Below are 19,148 nucleotides of genomic sequence, written 5' to 3'. Positions count from 1 at the left end.
GGGGCGTGCAGAATTATAAACAGATTTTCCTCATTAGTGGGTATATGTCTCATGCACAATATTAAATGGAGCAAAACAAGCATTAAGGAAAATAATATTTCCAGATACTTATTGTTTGACCTGCAGTGTTTGAAATCTGACATTGTAACTGAGCTTAAAACCAGAGAAATGCAGGGCATTTGCCCTTCAAGTGGTGAGAACATTGCTTTGCAGTCCTGAACACTGGAAACACAGGGCTCTCACAAAATTACAAGTTTTCTGAAGATTTAAAGCTCTCTAAAAATTGACTTTGAGTCATACCTACTGGGGACAAAGACATGAAAAGTGACTTATTTCCTACCCTTGAAGTTGTTATACTTAATATTTCAGAAGGTGCTACATATTACATCAGCTCCTCTGAAATGAAGTTCTTCATTCAGGTTGCCTGTTGAAAAAAGAAATGACATTGAGACTTAGGGAATTTATGAAATTAGTTTAGATTTTCAGCGTAAACAGGATCAACAGAGATGAGCAGCAAAGAACTTCTGCAAAATCTAAACTTCAGCAAGCAACAAAAACTTGAGCAGATTTGTTTTGTATCTGATGCCGTGGAAACAAATACTGATTCACCCAAAGCATTTCCAAGAAAGGGCACTCTGTGAACTGTGATGAAATTGAGAATGAGTGAACCCCAAGTGGCTAGCTGGCAGTCCCTTACTCTAGCTTAAGGAACCCAGTTTCACTGTCTCTAAGAACCAGAGTGTCAGTAATCTTAAGTGTATAATATACAACATGACAACAGCATGTGTGGTTTCTTTTGGATTTATCAATAAAACAAACTTACAGATTTATGCAAGTCTTGTGGACTTGATCATCAGCTAGTATAAATTAATATTACTTCCTTTAAACTGATGTAATTTAACTATTATTTGTCTTGCAGTTGTATGAGAAATGGTTTGTTTTCAATTGTATTTATGAGCTTTTACACTCAGGCCACAGAATCAATTAGCATTATTTTTTAAATTAATCCAAATGCCTTAGAAATGTTACAAATCTAAATCTAAAACCAGCTTTGGAGCTTTTGGGCTGCATCATTTTATACTTGAAGGTCCTGCCTGTGCTGTTCTTTTGCAATAGAATGCTTTGCATTCCAGAAATGTGAGTGCATGGTTTCTCCCTGGTTATCAAACATGCAGTGTGCCAAAAGAGCACAGTTTGATTGCATGCCCTGTCCAGGCATGTAAAAAATAGGAACAGCTCAATATCAGCAGAAAGATCTCCTAATAAACAGCTGTCATTTGTGATGATTTTTCTCCCTTTCTCTCTGTAGTACATGAAAATGATGGGTGTTAATGCCAGCAGCCATTTCATCGCCTGGTTCATAGAGTGTGCCATCTTCCTTCTAATTACCGTCACCTTCCTCATCATTGTTCTAAAAATGGGTGACATCCTTCCCAAAACAAACACAGCACTCCTGTTCCTGTACCTTATGGACTACAGCCTGTCCATCATAGCCATGAGCTACTTCATCAGTGTTTTCTTCAATAACACCAACATAGCAGCCTTGGTGGGCAGTCTTGTGTACATCCTCACCTTCTTTCCCTTCATCGTGTTGCTTGTCATCGAGAATCATTTGAGCTTCTCTGTGAAGAGCCTGCTGGTAAGTTTTGCTTCTTGATGACAGGGACCATGTGTGTGGAAGCAGATGCTTGCCTTCAATAAACTTCAGCTTTTATTATACCTTGTGTCACAAATACACACGTGTTAAATGCCTTTCTGAATTCCATCAATGGGTGGTGATAGTTACAACAAGAGAGTTGGCCACGGCCTGTGTGAGGGAGACGTAGAATTAGTTGTGTCCCAAGACTGAAAGCAATACTTGTGGAATTTTAATGAATTCCCACCTGCTAGCTGAATCAGAATAGCTTGAGCTATGTACGTTGCCCTTTTGAATTGCAAAACAAAAGCACTGTGAAAAATGAGTCTGTCTCAGTAAGGAATTTAGGTAGCAGGGCCATGAAGGAGGGCTGGCTCTGCTCATCCTTTAATCTCATGTATCTAAAATTCCTAGCCATGGGAATAGATGCAAGGCCTGGTTTCTTACCAAGGGTAGAAATAAAATAGGTAGGTATTAGACTCTAGAAGTCAGCCCGTATTTCGAAAGCCTCAAATAAAGCCTTGTATGAGAGATAAAGTTGAGTGTGGAAGCAAAAGGCAGGCAGGCTCTAAGAAGACACATTATGTCTATCACCAGAAGCGTTACCCATCATAAGCCTGGTCTGGTGCTCTTTGTGACTGTTGGAAAAAGAAACCCATTAGTTTTTCTGACTAGTGGACCAAGCCAACGAGGTATGTGATTGGTTGACTGGCTTGATTTCTCTTTGAGACTAACTCCTAAGTTGTTTGTTTGCAATTTTGTTTATTCCACAGAGTCTGCTGTCTCCAACGGCGTTCAGCTATGCAAGTCAGTACATTGCTCGATACGAGGCACAAGGCGTAGGTACGTTTGTTGTAGGCAGGCTAGGCTTGCAGTTCCCATGGGTCCAACAGTTTGATAACTAGTATGGATTCTCTTTGTATTCCTAAATTCCATTCTGCAGGTCTGCAGTGGGACAACATGTATAAGTCTCCAATGATTGGAGACAACACTTCCTTTGGCTGGATGTGCTGGCTCATTCTGATAGACTCTTTCATCTACTTCATCCTGGGATGGTATATAAGGAATGTTTTTCCAGGTAAGTGCACAAAGCATTGAGGCTGGCTCTACCATCTCTTTTGGAAAATCATGAATACTGCACTGGCTGATTCCATGGTTCAGGCACCGGAACAGTCTGCACACACAGGACACCTCTGTTTCTAGATCAAAGGGAGTATGACTTTGTGGATGTCCAAGAGATTTAATGAAACTGAGACAGAGCAGAGCAAGGGAGGATTAGGGTTCCTTTGCTTATGACTTGGGTAGGTGGGTTTCCTCAGAGGATGAAGACAAGAACATGGGAGGATGTGTTTGCAGTCTGCTTGGTGAAAATGAGAACAGAGCATGTTAGCTTGCATTTGTCAGTCAAGTGATTTTGTGTTACATCATTTGATTTCAAAAAGTAATTCCTGCCTTGGGCAAGAGCCAGTACATTTGTCTTTTGCTTTTCTTCTCCACCTAATGAAGCAGTCCTGTGGCATACAGAAATCTACCCAGTGGAAAATGTAAAGTACTCCTACCCTCCAGCTATGAAGTTACTCAGAATAGCAAATTAGTGAATGCTCCCTATTGTGTCAATCAGACAAATTCTCTACCAAGTATCAGTGGTACGTGAGCACATCAAAAGGGGAGAGGTCTCTGTGGAATTTATTTTTGCTATTTTGAGAGCACCCCCATAGTGATTTTTCCTCTGAAACAGATACCAGAATGAGACTCCTCTTTTCCTTGCAGGTAGATATGGCATGGCTGCTCCCTGGTATTTCCCATTGCTTCCATCTTACTGGATTGAATACAACAGTTACCTTCCCTTCTGGAATGAGAAACGAAGAGGCCTTCTCCTCTCCAAGCTGATGTTAAGGAAAGAAGCCACTCTCAACAATAAGATATGTATGTGAATTCTAGATTGAGTAGCAATACTAACTTATATTGTAGGTACTTTGAGAGAAAGAGTACTGGAACAGGCTGTCCAGAGAGGTTGTGGAGTCTCCTTCACTGAACACTTTCAAAACCCACCTGGACATGTTCCTGTGCAGCTTGCTTTAGGTAAATCTGTTCCAGCATGGAGGCTTGGACTAGCTGATCTCTGGAGGTCCCTTCCAAGTCCCACCATTCTGCGATTCTGTAAAGAAAGCCAGCTTTGGAAAAGGGCACCATGCTCAGAAAGCACATTTCTATATTGAACCTTATTTTGTGAGACAAGAAAAACTGGAAGCTGCTACTTACCTGAATGGAGATTTGGCTTTTAAATTATAATTGTTCTTTCTATTTGGTGTGGAAATCCAGTCCTGATTGATATTCACATACCTATTTGTGTATGTTGTGGCTGAGCAGTTACCTTGGATGTGTATATCTCACTCTACAAAGCTCTATGCAGAAATACACTTCTACCTACACAAGCAAATACAAATTTCCACCTGGCAAAAGGGATGTGTGCTTCTTTGTTCATCTCTTTAAATATTTAGCCTGTAACATACTGGGAGATCACACATAAAAGCTTCCTGCATCTACCTAACTGAAAATAACTCAGTAGTTTTGCTGTATGTCCTCTAATTTTCTGTGCTTGCTTAGTATAAATTAAGTTAGGTGCTCAGAAGCATCTAAATATGAGACCTTTTCAAAAGTGATTAATGCTTATTATCAGGAATTATTAGAAGCTGCAGAAATAAAAAGGATAAATCCCAGAATTATCCTGTGAAATGTTCTCTACATTCCTAGCTGAAAGGCACCTACTTTTGCTCTGCTTTGTTTTTAAAAGCCTTGCTTCTGTCTGAGGTAAAAGAAGACATAGCACAGACTCCTGCTGCAGTGCAGTAACTGTCCTCTGATCCTTCCCTTTGGTGTCAAGGTGCCCCATCTCCTCACCTGGAACCAGAGCCCACTGATCTCACTTTGGGAGTCGCCCTCCATGGTATAACAAAGATTTATGGATCAAAAGCTGCAGTGGACAACCTCAGCCTCAACTTCTATGAAGGGAATATCACTTCCCTGCTGGGACACAATGGAGCTGGGAAAACTACGACCATGTGTGTATACTTTAAAGCTGCTTTGCTTCATACTGTGGGGCATGATTGAGTGAATGGGAAAGCAAGTGGGGCTGTGCAGTGTTGGGAGACTAATCAGATACTTTATTAGGCCAATACTTTATTAGGCCAAATCTCTCTTGTAGTTTTATCTTGCTCATGGATGATCTCAGCAGTCCCTTCATCTGTTAGAATTACAGGTTGTTTTCTGCTTAGGAGCAGGATCTTAAATCTAGTAGGATACCTGTAATACATGGCACAGCAACTGTTCTAGCGTTTTGTTCCATGACACTTTGGTGCCTGGGGTTAGGTTGTTCTGAAAGCTGTGGGTAGTCTGTGCACACACCAAAGCTGAAGTGTTATTAGCAAGAAAGCATAATAAAGGTATACTTCAGCTGTAGAAACTCATGTGTTGGCTGGACTGGAATGGCAGTAGATTAATACATTGGCCTTTCAGCCCTTCCAGCCTTGCCACTTATAAATTATTATTTGAGCTGTTAAATATATCACTAAAACAGATCTGTAGAACTTGGTTTCTCCACTGATATATATGTGCATCACTCTGAAAGCAACATTAAGCTGATAAATAGGAGCCTCAGAAGAGCCAGAAACCAGGAAGACAGATGTGTGCTTCATCTCAGTTTATTATCAATTCATCTCATATCCTGTTTGCAAAGTGTAGGCAAAGGTGATATGCAGAAAAGTACAATAGCTTCTTGAAACTTAGTGCAGGCTTCAAATCCTGAGTAAAATCACAAGTTACTTCTTTCCTTTTTAATAATGGCTACAAGTCCCAGGATACGGAGAAGCTCTGGGAAGGTGAAGGGCAGTTTGAGATGCTCCTTCTCCCTGCTGTCTCTGCAGGACAGCACCAAAAATGACCTGTGATGTGCAACTAGTTATTCTGAGCAGAGGGTGTTTGACTCAGGTCTGTTGGGTATTGCTAGGTAGGTGATTCTTTCCTTGAACTAGATGAAAGTGCTGCCCACTATGAGTGTCTTGTCTGAAAGTCCTCTCCCATTTCTTGTTAATCATAACAGTGAAATGAGGCTTCCATGCTCTGAAGTGGTTGGTAAGATGAAGATGTGGTTTTCAATCTCTGTGGTTAGCAATATGAGACTGGATACTGCCTACAAACCCCAAAGAATGAAGAGTAACTGCATTATATGAATTCCCAGTGATTATATTGGAAGTCAAGGGCATTCATGAGTATTGATGTATAGGATATGCAATGGTCTGACACAGGGAAAGGAAGGCTGAAGAAGATAAAAGCACCTGTGAAAAATAGCCAGAGTTCAGCGTATGAGCTTGGTACTTGCCCTCACTTTCCCACAGGGAGGCACAAGGATGTCTTTTGATGTTAATTGGCCACTGCTCTGCCAAAGCATGGTTAGACAGCAGATGAAGCAGTGCTCAGTGGTCTCTGGCTGGAAGAAGTGTGATGGTGAAGTAAGAAAACTTTGGAAGTAATGATAGGTACAGGACCGTATGAAAGAATTACTTAGAGCTTTCTGCTTTTTCTAACTTCCTTATTTATTTATTTTTTCTTTTTAGATCTATTTTGACTGGGCTGTTCCCTACATCATCAGGTACTATCTTTGTGTATGGCAAAGACATCAGGACTGACCAGGAAGGTATCAGAAAGAACATGGGGGTGTGTATGCAGCACAACGTTCTTTTTAACTACCTCACCACAAAGGAACACCTCCTGCTCTATGGGTACATCAAAGTCCCTCACTGGAGTAAACAAGAGCTCTACCAAGAAGTGAAGAGGTATGAAATTGCAGAATTGGAGAAGGGAGAGGGTGCTGCCAAAACTATTATGTGGTAATGCCATTGCCACTGCATTTTGAGGACCCTTGCAGATCCAGGGTAGATTTGAAATAATGCCTTGTTCTGACTAGAGGAATATATTGATATCTGTGTCTGTAAGAAAACAATTTCTGTTCTCCAGAGGGTTTACAAGCAATAAATGTGGCAATACTTTGGAGATGAATTTATACAGGCCTAGGGGTCTAGTCCTTACTGCTTTACAGTTTTCCCTAGAAAGAGATTTAATCATCCAGTCAGAAAGATGATGTTGACTTTATTGGTTCTGTGGAGAAGTAAAGCAGCCAGAACATCCCAGGGAATTTGGATCTTGGTGTTCTCAGTTGATGAGGATGAGCCTTTAACCTTGACTTGTCAGATGGAAACTTTGAACACCTCCTGAAAAAATGTTTTAAATTAAAATGCCAGTGACTGAACTACAGGGTAAATCATCTCCCTGCACTGTGACCATGCAGTAGATCAGTCCATACTTGAGCAGTTTTTCATTTGCAGTTATGTTTTGGTGGGGTTTTTTTGTGTTGTGTTTTTTTTTTTTTGGGGGGGGGGGGGGGGGGGCAGGGGGACACACACGGTATTTTTAGATCCTCTGCCTTTAAAAGATGCCTGAAGGACAACCTTTTGGGGTTGTTTTTCTTTGTTTTCAAGGACTTTGAAGGAGACTGGACTGTACAGCCATCGTCACAAGCTAGCTGGCTCCCTCTCAGGGGGGATGAAGAGGAAGTTATCTATAGCTATTGCTCTCCTGGGTGGATCAAGGGTGGTGATACTAGACGAACCAACCACAGGGGTGGATCCATGTTCTCGAAGAAGCATTTGGGAAATTATCTCCAAGAATAAAAAAGGTACCATGATGAGATGCTGGGGAGTGGCAAAAGCAATTTGTGCCACTTTTGCAAATCTGCTGTCTGTGGCTTTCAACTGTGGGTTTTGGAGACCACAGAGAACTGTGGGAGACTGAGATTTTGCAGCCCTCAGAGTGCATCCTGGTTGGTTTCTGTAAATTCACAGTGTCATTTGAAAAGTAACATTACCACAATACAGCAGTTACAATACAGTAACTTTCAGCTTCTCTCTAATGATGCCTTTTATCTAATTTCACTAAGAATTATAAAAAAGTACAGTCGATTTTCACCTGATACTGCCTCCCCTCATTCAGCACAACTTTGACCTGCCTCCTGTACTCACATGTGTTTGCTCTGCAGTGGCTGACATCAGTTTTATGTTTTCCAGGCAGAACCATCATTCTCTCAACACATCACTTGGATGAAGCAGAAGTTCTGAGTGACCGAATTGCCTTCCTAGAGCATGGAGGGCTCAAATGCTGTGGCTCTCCATTCTACCTCAAGGAAACCTTTGGTGATGGATACCACCTGACTCTCACGAAAAAGAAGGTTTGTGTCTGACTTGGTCCTAAATTTTCAGCATCTTGAATGGGAAACTGAATCGGTCATATGAAGAAAGGAGACATGTCATAATGTCCCACAAAAAAAAAAAAAAAAAAAAAAAGGAAGCTTGCTGCAAAAGGCTCATCTCACTTTGCAGAAAAATGTTTGTTCCAGTAAATTTTCACTTTCATGGAATAACTGCTTTATGCAACCACTCTATGCCCAGGTGAAAATGGGATGTGTTTGAAGTTGAAATCTTTGGGTTTGGACACACAGATTCAAGAATCTGCAGGATTGTTTCTCTGGGCTGACAGTAAGATCTCTTTTTCATATGCCTCAGCCAGTGTGATAGGTGGATTGCAGTGCAATCTGCTCTCCAGCTCGCTCTACCTGTCCCATGCTGGAATTCACAAGCTTTTTGTATACGCAAGCTTCCTTCAGAAAGACAGCCTATATGGAAAGTTCTTCACAGCACAGGATTCTTAACTTAAGCCCCTCTACACAAAGCCTCGCAGCTCTGACTGGCAGGGCAGAGGTCTGAACTTGAGTATTCTGTATCCCAGGTGCATGACACAGCCATTTTTACGCTCCCTTTTTTGTCCCATGGGCACAGTCACTGCAGCAGGCACTGCTGGTTACAAGAGGCAGAGCTTCTCCTGTTTTCAAGCTTGCATGGAGCTCTCAGCAGCTTCACCTCTGAGGGTTGCCAACAAGGCTTGCTCAGAGATGCAGACACTTACAGCTATAGCAGCATGAGCTGAGTGACAGATCCAAGGACAATAGTGGTACCAAAGAACTATTGAGAATCTGGGACTGAGCATGCTGCTTGTCCATGAGAAATGCTAACAGAATATGTGGCCTCCACCTCCCATGAAGTAGAAGGAGATTTTGCAGCAGAGACTCTGTAGCCCTCAAAACACAGGAATGTCAGTGCTCTGCTTTGCTGAAAAAGAATAGGGTCTCCTCAAGGGTTAAAGGCAAGGCTGGGTGAGCTCTGGACTTCAGAGAAATAAAGCAGATGGGAAGAGTCCATTGACATTAACTGTCCCCTGGCAAAACGTTGTGCTTGCAAGGAGGGGGCAACTCTGCTGTTGATAACATTTATTACAGTGCTGTTGGTAGTCTGAGCACACAGAACAACATGCAGATACCACAAGACATCAGCCCCTCTTCTAAATCACTGGCAATATAAAGAACATAAAAAAAGACCCCTGTGCAAGTGCTGTTTTTCATGGGGAAAAGGGTATTTGTGCTGGCAACCAAGTTCAGGTGTCAGCTCTCTTGTGGCTAGGCATTTTCTGTTGTATTACAAACCCTCTAGTTTGTACAAAGTGGTTATTTCAGTCCAGTCCCAGTCCCCCCATAGACAGAGGCAGCCTTGCGAATCTTGAAGGGACCTTGAACGTGGAACTCACAGGCCAGACACCCACTTTCATCTCATTTTGATGTTTAACTGGAAATGTTGCATACCTGGACTGAGATTGCTAATTATGCTCTGGTGCAGGACTTGGGCTAAAGCCTGAAGGAGGAATTTTGACCTTGCAGCCCTTTCAGTGACCATAAAGTGTTCTCTTCCTTTTTCAGAACATGATAGAAGAGTGTGACACCACAGCAGTGACCTCGTTCATCCAGTCTCACCTCCCAGAGGCTTACCTGAAGGAGGATATTGGTGGAGAGCTCGTGTATGTGCTTCCCCCCTTCAAGTCCACGGTCTCAGGAGCCTACCAGGCTCTTCTCAGAGCCCTTGATACCAGCTTGAGTGATCTCCACCTTGGTTGCTACGGGATTTCAAACACAACTGTGGAAGAGGTATGAGCTCAGGATCCACTCAATTTAATGAAGCATTATTGAGATTAACTTCACAGCACTGTGTAGCTCTGCTTCCTGGGCTAGACAGTAGAATGGTTTGGATGTGAGAGTTGCAGGCAGGGGAAGAAGTGTTTTGGTAGTTCCCTGTGTTACACTCATGAGCATGTGAATGTGTAGATGTATTCATAAATCTATACACAACATAAATACACAAAGTGTACCACTGTCTCACCTTGCTAACAGCTTTTTGGCATTTTACCCAGCAAATGAACTACTGGAGTTAGACTACGGAGAGAGGGCAATGAGGTGTTTCTGTTTGAATTATTCTCCTGGTCTCCACAAATCAAGTTTTGTCTACAGATGCAGTCAGCAGGGAGGGAGTTAGCAAACTGTCTAAATTATCAAGTTCAGCCTGGATGCTGTATTGTGCAAGTGAGTCACACAGGCATCTTTCTGCCCATGGGGACTCTCTGGGCAATAAACACAAATATTTAGGTGCATCAGAAACAAAATATAAATAATAAGCAGTGATGACCCTTTTCTTGCAGAAAGAAAAGAGGGAGATTTGTTACCTTTCTGCTCAGAAATTCTTGCTTTAAAGCTGTTTTCCTGAGGCAACAAGAACAAGTTATACAGCAGGTCTCACATGCAGCTCAGGTGCCACAACTGTGCACACTCCCAGTATGGAGGCAGCCAGGATTGTTGGAGCCTAGAGGGGAAAATATCCCAGGAAACAGCCCTTCTTTTTTTTTTTTTTTTTCCAGGTGTCATGCAGGGAGTGCCTTCTGCATGCTGCTCACTGTGTGGGTGTGAAGGGAGTAGAATTATGTAGGACCTGAGCTGAAACAGCCTCATTTACACTTACTCAGTAGTCAGCTAGCAGATCCTATTAAGACAAAGTAAGTCCAGGGGGCAGCTGCAAAGGTGTAGGTTCCCACTGCTGCAGCAGGAGAGAAACAGGAGGTGACAAGGAGCTGTACAGCAAAAATTTCCTATTGAAAAAAGGTTAGCTTCTCTCACAGAGCACAAAGGGAACAGAAACAGGTCTGTAATCCACAATTGCTGCACAAGCTATAGCTGCAAAGTAGGAGAGTGCATTCTCATTATTATTGTTTTGGTAAATGGAGTAATTTGGACCAACTTTCCTTCATATTTTCTTGCTCCATAGGTGTTTCTCAATCTGACAAAAGGGCTTGTGAAGAACCAGCAAGAAGATGCTGAACTTCCCCAACAGCTGCCTGGAGCCAGTGGTCAAATTGGCAGTGATGAAATGTCTATGAGCACAGATACCTTCACAGAAAGAGATGGTACTAAATTACCTCCAGATTCATTGCAAACAGTGACAGATGGACTGATTTGAGCTCCCAGTCTTCTTTCTTTGTAGAAAACCACATTTCACCCAAGCAGGAATCACAAAACCAATAAAACACTAGAAGTACAGTACTCAACAGTTGTTTAGATCCACTGGTTTGGAATAGTCTGAATCACAGAATAAATTTTAAATGGGGGGTTGTTTGCATCTGCTTTCCTTTAAATTGATCCAAGTTTTAATCAAATCCAATACAGTGTGTGGGTGAAAGAGAAAGTATATACCTCTGAAGGCAATTTCTGCAATTGATGTAGAGTTGTTTCTACATAACTAGTAGAACTGGAGAGAAACTTTATGGAAACTCCTTAGCCTGTTGCAAAAGCAGCACAGCTGTGAGCTGGGTCCTTCTCACTGCTTTTTGTTGTGTCTCAGCCATGTGGTTATGGTAAAACAGGGCCAGGCAGGGATAAATTCATGTGTAGAAGAGAATCAAGCTACACCAGCATCTCTGAAGGTCTGAGACCTGCAAAAGGTGGCATGGCCCAAAAATGAGCAAATACCTGGTTAAAATGTTCTCTCAGAGGAGAAATGTTTTGTTTTGGTTTGGGGTTTTTTGTGCTTAAAAATACACTATATATAGTTTAGGATGCATCCAAGGGACAATGAAGAGATATTTCCATACTCACTTCTCAAAGCTGACCTGAACTGTAAATGTTACTGTTCACAGTAACTCATATGCATAGAGAAGTGTTTTGTGTCACCTGTAATGAGAGCACTAAAAAGGATTTGCTTTGTGTTGTATTATATATGCTCATATTTCATAAAGAGGAATAGGTTCTACAGGATTTGGCTCTGCTTTTAGTATACCACAACCCTGCCCATGCAAAAGATTAATGGGTTCACAAGCCTTGTCTTCTTACTTCACGATTCATTATCTTATTGTTTTGTCTGAGGACCTGCTTTCTAAATTATGGAAAAATGCAGTTTACAGATATAAAATAAAAATGCATTTCCACTGTAAGTTGTAGCTGGGTAGGTAGGATGTAGATAACTTGTTGAATCTGGAAGCCTATGTTACTCTTGTAAGGTCTCAGAATGAATGCACTACATGTACACATTTAAAATCAAACAGAAAATAAGCGGTGCTACGTGAGATTATGACTAATAAGCTCGAATCTGAGGCCTGTCCGAAGCTTGACCCTTGTGTACATTCTCACTAAGCTGTTTGGATGTGCTATCTGTGAAGGAGTGCAGGAAGCTAAACATACTTGCAGAGTACTACATCATCAGTTCCCTGCATTCCACAAATACTGATCCATAACCAAATACCTTCTCCTTTGTACCCAGATCAGCTCCTGATCAGATCAAAAAGCCTGCAGGGTTTGCCATTGCTGCTGAAGAAGACATCAGCTTTGTTCATTAAGAGATTCCACCATACCCGGCGGGATGTCAGAGGCTTCATTGCTCAGGTCATCCTCCCAGTCCTCTTTGTGACGGCCGCGATGGGGCTTGGGACGCTGAGAACTAAGGAGACCGAATATCCTGAACTGCTTCTTTCCCCCTCTCTGTACGGCACATCTGACCAGGCAGACTTCTTTGGGTGAGTGGTGGTCTTTGTCATCGTTAAACCCACTCGTTTTACAAAAGGCAGTTTTGCCATCAGGATTATTTCTGAGCACAGTGGAAAAGTGTTCCACAGGTGACATGTAGCTATGTTATCTGTGTAGTTACGTGATGCAGGTAACGTGTAGGAATCCTGTTCCTAAGGGATCTCTGAGGGAGATCGTTTGGCTCAGACCAGCAATCAGAAATCTTTAGGGGAGGGGGAAATAAAAATCTCAGTTGGACTTAACTGTGAAATATGTGAGAAATATTCCTTGTGTTTCTCACTGATGTCCTCCAGCCCTGTGAAAGCCATACTGCCTCACAGGAATTTTCATAATATCTATAATCTTTCCCTGATGTGATATGGAAATCTTCATGGATCGAATTCTATCCATCTTGAAAGATGTCTGCATTGCTCTCCTCTCTGTCAGTACAGGACATGCTTTCCTGCCCAGGCCCCACTAGTCCATGGCACACCACCAATTTGAAGGGCACATGCTTTTTCTGTGTGATTAAGATGTCACCACTTCATTGTGTAATTGTGCTTAAAACTCCTAATGCCAAAATCGTTATTATTTGTATCAGTCTCATTTCATGATGTGCATGTCTGTCTTTCTCCAGTAGTTCTCAGCTTTAAGTTAGAAATATAAAATTTAGCTCTAAAGCAAGCATGTGTGCTCTTAGGTGTTCTTTCTCAGGACTGCTCATGCCTTTCTGCTTCAATCCTGCAAGACAGAAGAATGAGCCAGAATTGCATGTCTGAGTCCTCTGTTCCTACTGTTCTCTGCTTCTCCTGATGGATCATTGCTAGACAGCTGGGTCAGAAGAGAAGCATCTCCTTGAAAGACCAAAACCAAACAAGAGAGTTCATTGAGACAAGACCGGAAGTAGTGACTGAAAATGCAGTAGATGCTTTTTGCTTGGAAACAGAATCCTGATTGTCCAAAAGTTGCTTAGTTCTAGAGGCAGCAAATCACTGGTAGCTGTGCAGCTCTAAGCAATGAGCATTCCTTTTAAATCTGTGTGACTGTCCTCACGTATTGCATGTACTTCAGTGCTCTGCAGGGTTAGCACCACAATTAATCATTTATTTAACAACTTAAATCCCATTTTCATTCAGTTTTCCTTTGCTCAGCGTAGTAGAAGCACTTTGAACATTTTCCTGTTTTCTTTTTTTTTTCCCTTTGTTAAATCATAGGAATTTTAATGAAACCACAGATGCTTTAGTTGCTTCAATGCTTGCTTTCCCTGGAACAGATAACACATGCATGAATGAAAGCAATTCGTAAGTAATTCTTGGTTTTCTTCCATTTAATTCTGACTCTGCAAGAGAATTGATATAACACTGTTGGCCATTAGACTTTAATAACTGCCTTTGATTGTCTGCACAATTTTCATACATTGGTGCCACATGGAGGGAAAAAAAATACCTCCTGCCTCTCTTCAGATTGACTTGCAGGCTCTTTTAGCTCATTAGGAGATGTCTAACTGCCCTTTTGCAGGCAGGTGCCAGCTTGCGCTGCTCAGAGACTTGCGCTGGCAGGATGCAAGTGGGTTCTGAGCAGGCAGCTGTGTAGCCATGATTGGTGTGAAGCAGACCTCGGCCCTACTGAGAGCCTGTGTGGCTCCTGAGCAGCTTAGAGTGAAGGTTTGTGTCTGTCAGCACAGAACTGTGGATATTCTCAGACAGGAAACTATAGCACGCTTTAAGGCTGAGACTGGGATGTCCACACCTTCCCAGGACCTTGACACTGGTCTTCTTTGCTTGCCTCCAGAAGTATTCGCCACCACAAGTGGACTCTTTTACTACTGTAAGTAGTAAGGAAATAGCTTTGGTGGTAGCAGGATGCCATGACAAGAGCTAGTTACTCTTATATCTCGGAAATAGTCCTTACCTCCCCAGTAATCCCAGTGATAACACTGAGCCCACCCAGAAAGTTCTCAGCGTAGTTTTTGTTATATGTATCTAAAAGCTCTTACGTGAGGGCTGGTTTGTTTCTTGCTCTGCAGATGAATTTTCAAGGAATTGGTAGTAAAATCCTGGGCAGGCTTGCATGCTCACACATGCCATGTATCCGCAGGCAAATATTTCTACTGAGTATTTGCAGTGACTGCCTAGTCAATCCAGTCTATTGCAGGGCTCCCCAGTCATTGCAATGACAATAGTCCTTATTTCTGCCCTCTAAGGTGATTTTGTCCTTTGGGTGCTATCTCCTTACACTGTCTACAGTGGGAATGAAGTGATGTCTGAATTCCTTCTAATCAGCTGAATGAATACAGGCACAGAGAGTAGTAGTGTGGGCTCTCTGCTGAAGGCAGTGGGAGGATGGGCATTCCCTGAAGCACCCAGAGCTGACCAGAAGGTCTGCTTTTCTGCTGAAGCTGCTCACTGCCATCCTTGCTGTCATTGAACATGACAGCAATTAATATCATTTGCACACCTGAGCAGAGAAGACCTCAGAGGAAAATGTGTTCACTTTCAGGCAGTGTTTAAAGGAGGACATGCTTGGCCAGTGGGTTATGAGCGGAAACCAGAGAACTAAGTATTCTGCCTGCAACTGCACACATGGAATCCAGGTAATTTGCATAAAACCCAAAGTGAGAGGGTTTGGGGGGGATATTTGAGTGGGTTTGTGGGTGAGCATGACACTAAGAGGAACTCAGTGTTCAAATTCCTCCTGTCTCTTTTTGGCCTTGTTTGATTTTGTGCACTGGATAACCACTGTCTGCACCAGTTTGGTAACAGGAAAGGGAACAGTTTCCTCAGAAGATTTGCTTGCCAATATACTTGCCTTGCTTCCCATGGTGGAAAAAGGTTTAATAGTGTTTTTGCATGTTGGATGACTGCCCCATTTAGCAGAGGTGACTATGTATTCAAAAGGAAAATTGCATTTTATACAAGTACTGTCATTATATGAAAGCACAGCTATTTCTGTTGTTTGCTTTTCGGAATTTAACTTTATGCAAAGTCTAGATCCAACTGATTTTATTCTGTTTTCTATTATAAATAGAGATGATTAATAATATTAGTTATTTGCATTATTATGTCACATAAAGAAACAGATATGGGCAGTGCTGGGCTTAGTGTCTTTAGGGGGGAAGAGGCAGATTCTGCCCCAAGGACATTACAGTTTTACAGGCCAGTTTGAAGTTGAGCTCTTCTCCCTGCAGTGGTGTTCACCTACCTTCAGCCTTTTTTCCAGTGGGAAATCAGACTCATGGCACATCAATGATGCCATTTGTAAGATAAAGCATGTCCTTAGCTGAATGTTCATAGTCATTCCTTTAAAATGCAGCTATTTTATGCAGTTTTCTGGACATATGATTAACACATCAATAAAAGTATTGTTATCATTTCTCTGGTAAGTAAGGATAATGTTCAAAGCTGATTCTCACTTCTAGCAGGCACAGGCAGGTGTTCTTCAGAATAAATGAAGCTATTTTGTGTATTCTGATATTAAATTATGAACAGATACACAGTGGGGGAGGCCAGGATTTTTGTTGTGGATGAGCTGAAAGGAGCCGTCAGGATGCTGCCTGGTGGAACTCTTAAACCTTGTGAAACAGTCAGTGTGACTTTGACCCTCAGCATGTTAAATTATATATTCAGGACTAATCCAAGGTTTCTCTGAAGCTTAGGAAAATATTCTCAATGACTGACAGTAAAGCAAAAATGCAGAGCATCACTGCTGTGAAATGCAAGATGAGAGTCTGAGGCCACCATGGAGTTTTCTGCTTCGTGAGTTTTTTGCCCCCTGCAGTTGTCTGTGCAGTCACTCTGGCACTCTGCTAAGGAAGATCAGCCTTAATTCAGCAAAAATCTTCCTGCGTAGCATGAAGCACATTTCAAGGTCTCACTCATGTCAGTAGAACTGAAGCACAGCTTTAAGTGACAGTTGTTTTTAAGCACCTCGCTGAATATGTTCAGCACAGCACACAGGGATATATGCTGTGTGTCTTTGCACCCTGAGCTCCAAACCGTCAGCTTCTGTATGAATCAGTCCCAGAATATTGCCATCGTCATCTCCCAATCTTGTCCTGATATGCTAGTTTTTAGTTAAAACACAGGCACTAACATTTTTATTCATTTGACTCCACTCAGACGTGTCCACAGACAAACTACACTCCCCCTCACAGAAGGACCTTCTCCACACGGACACTCTACAACCTTACAGGCCACGATGTGGAGACCTACATTCTGGCAACGACCAAAGACTTCCTGCAGAAACGGTACTGCATATATAGATCTCCAGTCCTTCTCTTCTGAACTGCACTGGGAGCAGCCTCTTATGCTTATCGTATCTACTGTGCTTGAGAGATGACAGTGCAGTAGGGGTTTAGAAGGGCCTCCCTGCTGGTGGTCTCTCTGAATCTTGTGAAAGGAGGTAAAATGTCCTGCAATCATGGAGTCAAAGATAAAGGTTTGTGCAAGTGTTCTGCTTGATCACGGCAGAGATAGCCTAGGGATAACACGTGAATTAGCTGATACCTTAATGGCTGGATCTGTAGACAAGCCTTTATCTGGCACAGAAATTCTTAAAAAGAAGAAAATATGACACAGCCTGTCATGAGGTAAACCCTGGGGAGAGGTTTTCCTCCAAGTTTGATTCTCTGAAGAGTCTCATATTGTGCTTCATTTAAACAAGTGCATCCATTCCAGTGAAATTAGAGGCTGAATGTTTTTTCACACCATGGGGCTGTCAGAGCCATTAGCGTGTCTGGACTCAGCAACACAGCCTGCACGGCATGTCTTGGGGCAAAAATAGCCTACCATTAAGGCTGTCAAGGAACATGTTCATCTACCATTGATTTAAACTGAGCTGCTCCTCTTCTGGTTAAGAAGCAGACATCTTATTCCAATGTGCTAGGCAAATGAGTTAGAAGATAACACAGCTCCAAAATGTTTCTCAAATGGAGGCTTTCAGCACAGTTTTGAGATAGTTCTGTCAAGTTTCTGTTTCCCTTTTTTTCACCCAAATAAGGGCTCCTACATCAGTGTTGGCTGGGCCACACACAACGTATTGGGAGAAGTTGTTTTAAGTCAGGCTAGAATTAAGTGGGGGGATAGCAACAGCTGACATGCACCAACCAAAGGTGTTTAAACCTTTGAATGAAAACAGCAATGCATTTCCCTCTGGTCTTCACTCAGGTATGGTGGCTGGAGCTTTGGACTGCCTTTGACAAAAGATCTCCAGTTTGATATCAGGCCAGTGCCCCCCAACAGAACGTTGACTAAGGTAACTAACCTCCATCTGTTCATTCTAGCATGGGAAATGTGGAACCCAGGAAAAATTACACTGAGCTCAGGGCTATTTCAGAAATGAAGGTGAAACCCTTGACATCTGCAGCTTGGCATGGAAGCAGTGACCTCCAGTTCATTTCCTTGTCTCTCTCCATTCTTCTTTATTTGTCTGACTTCCCTTGCTAGCAGGAGACAATTTTCCTGCTGTCATAATTTTATTACACAGAGATGAAAAGATCAATTAGTAGCACCTTTATCTCACAAGAAAATGTATGTCCCTTAACTAGGGATGCCTGATGCTCTTTGAAATACCCATTTCTCTGTTTCTCCTCAGTGAAAATGTTGTAATGCAGCAGAGTTAAAAGCACTAAGGCTGAAATCCGAGATAGCAGGGAAAAGCAAGAGAGCTGATAAAGTCCTGTGATCTCTTTGCAAAACCTAGCTACCAGGAGAGTATTTCTGCAAGAGCAATGCTGGTTTCAGAGGTGCCTCCAATAAAAGGGAGTCACAAGGTTTATTTCACTACACTTGGAGTTCATGCAATGAATCAGCAGATGTTTTCACCCCTCCAATCTTGCAGCTTCGTCTTGGATCTGAAAGCTACAGCTATTTGCTTATCACGTGTCAGATTTAATATCTGGAAAACATGATAGTGTTGGAAATGGGCCAGACTTCAGTCCTTCTCTGCTAGGTCAAGAAGAATGAAGTCATTGACCATGCAGGATTTGGGGATATGCAAAGGTGGACACTATGGGCTTTGTTTAGGTCTCTATCTTTAGCAGCCTAAGATCTCTGTCCTTTGGTAGGTAAATTACACCTCCAAACTTGGCATGTAGGTTATGCCTAAAGCAAGTGATGGTAAATTCCTCCCAAAGTGAGTGTCCTGTGGTCTGATTTTTCCTCTCAGTCCTCAGTTTACCATGGCATGGGTAAGAAAAGTTATGAGGAGGGAAGGGCTGTCACTGAATGAGAAGTTGGTGACTGGCTAATTTTTGCCCTAAAGCAACATTTTTTCCCCTGGCTTTCAAGGGATGTTAGACATTTGACTGCTTAGTCTTCTTTGGGAAGTCACCGTTGACAGTGTTCATCAGTTCAGAGCAGCTTATTATGAAAAGAAACCAAGTTTCTGCACACTTTGTGTCACATACCTAGTTAGTGCTGCTTTCTTCTCTCCCAGAAGGCAAATGAAACTGATGGGACTGCCTTTGGTGACACCAAAATGTGTTTTTATACTCATTCAGTACTTCATGTGGTTTAATCATTGGACTTTAAC

At 42.3% G+C, this 19,148-nt stretch overlaps 1 protein-coding gene across 1 annotated transcript in view; it reads left to right on the top strand.

The window, feature by feature from the left end:
- The window catches only part of ABCA12 (ATP binding cassette subfamily A member 12), an 88,074-nt gene that overhangs the window by 52,099 nt on the left and 16,827 nt on the right, over nt 1-19,148 (top strand). The window contains exons 25-39 of the mRNA XM_054380867.1: nt 1,310-1,639; nt 2,410-2,479; nt 2,580-2,714; nt 3,407-3,562; nt 4,521-4,698; nt 6,250-6,468; nt 7,171-7,367; nt 7,756-7,916; nt 9,495-9,719; nt 10,888-11,026; nt 12,376-12,628; nt 13,832-13,918; nt 15,117-15,210; nt 16,736-16,863; nt 17,783-17,870. Coding sequence (XP_054236842.1) covers nt 1,310-1,639; nt 2,410-2,479; nt 2,580-2,714; nt 3,407-3,562; nt 4,521-4,698; nt 6,250-6,468; nt 7,171-7,367; nt 7,756-7,916; nt 9,495-9,719; nt 10,888-11,026; nt 12,376-12,628; nt 13,832-13,918; nt 15,117-15,210; nt 16,736-16,863; nt 17,783-17,870 — 2,460 coding nt within the window. The remainder of the gene's footprint in view (nt 1-1,309; nt 1,640-2,409; nt 2,480-2,579; nt 2,715-3,406; nt 3,563-4,520; nt 4,699-6,249; nt 6,469-7,170; nt 7,368-7,755; nt 7,917-9,494; nt 9,720-10,887; nt 11,027-12,375; nt 12,629-13,831; nt 13,919-15,116; nt 15,211-16,735; nt 16,864-17,782; nt 17,871-19,148) is intronic.

This window comes from Indicator indicator, chromosome 5, assembly GCF_027791375.1.
Source record: "Indicator indicator isolate 239-I01 chromosome 5, UM_Iind_1.1, whole genome shotgun sequence".
Lineage (NCBI taxonomy): Eukaryota > Metazoa > Chordata > Aves > Piciformes > Indicatoridae > Indicator > Indicator indicator.
Note: the sequence above shows the minus strand (reverse complement) of the source record. Positions and strands in the feature narration are given on the sequence as shown.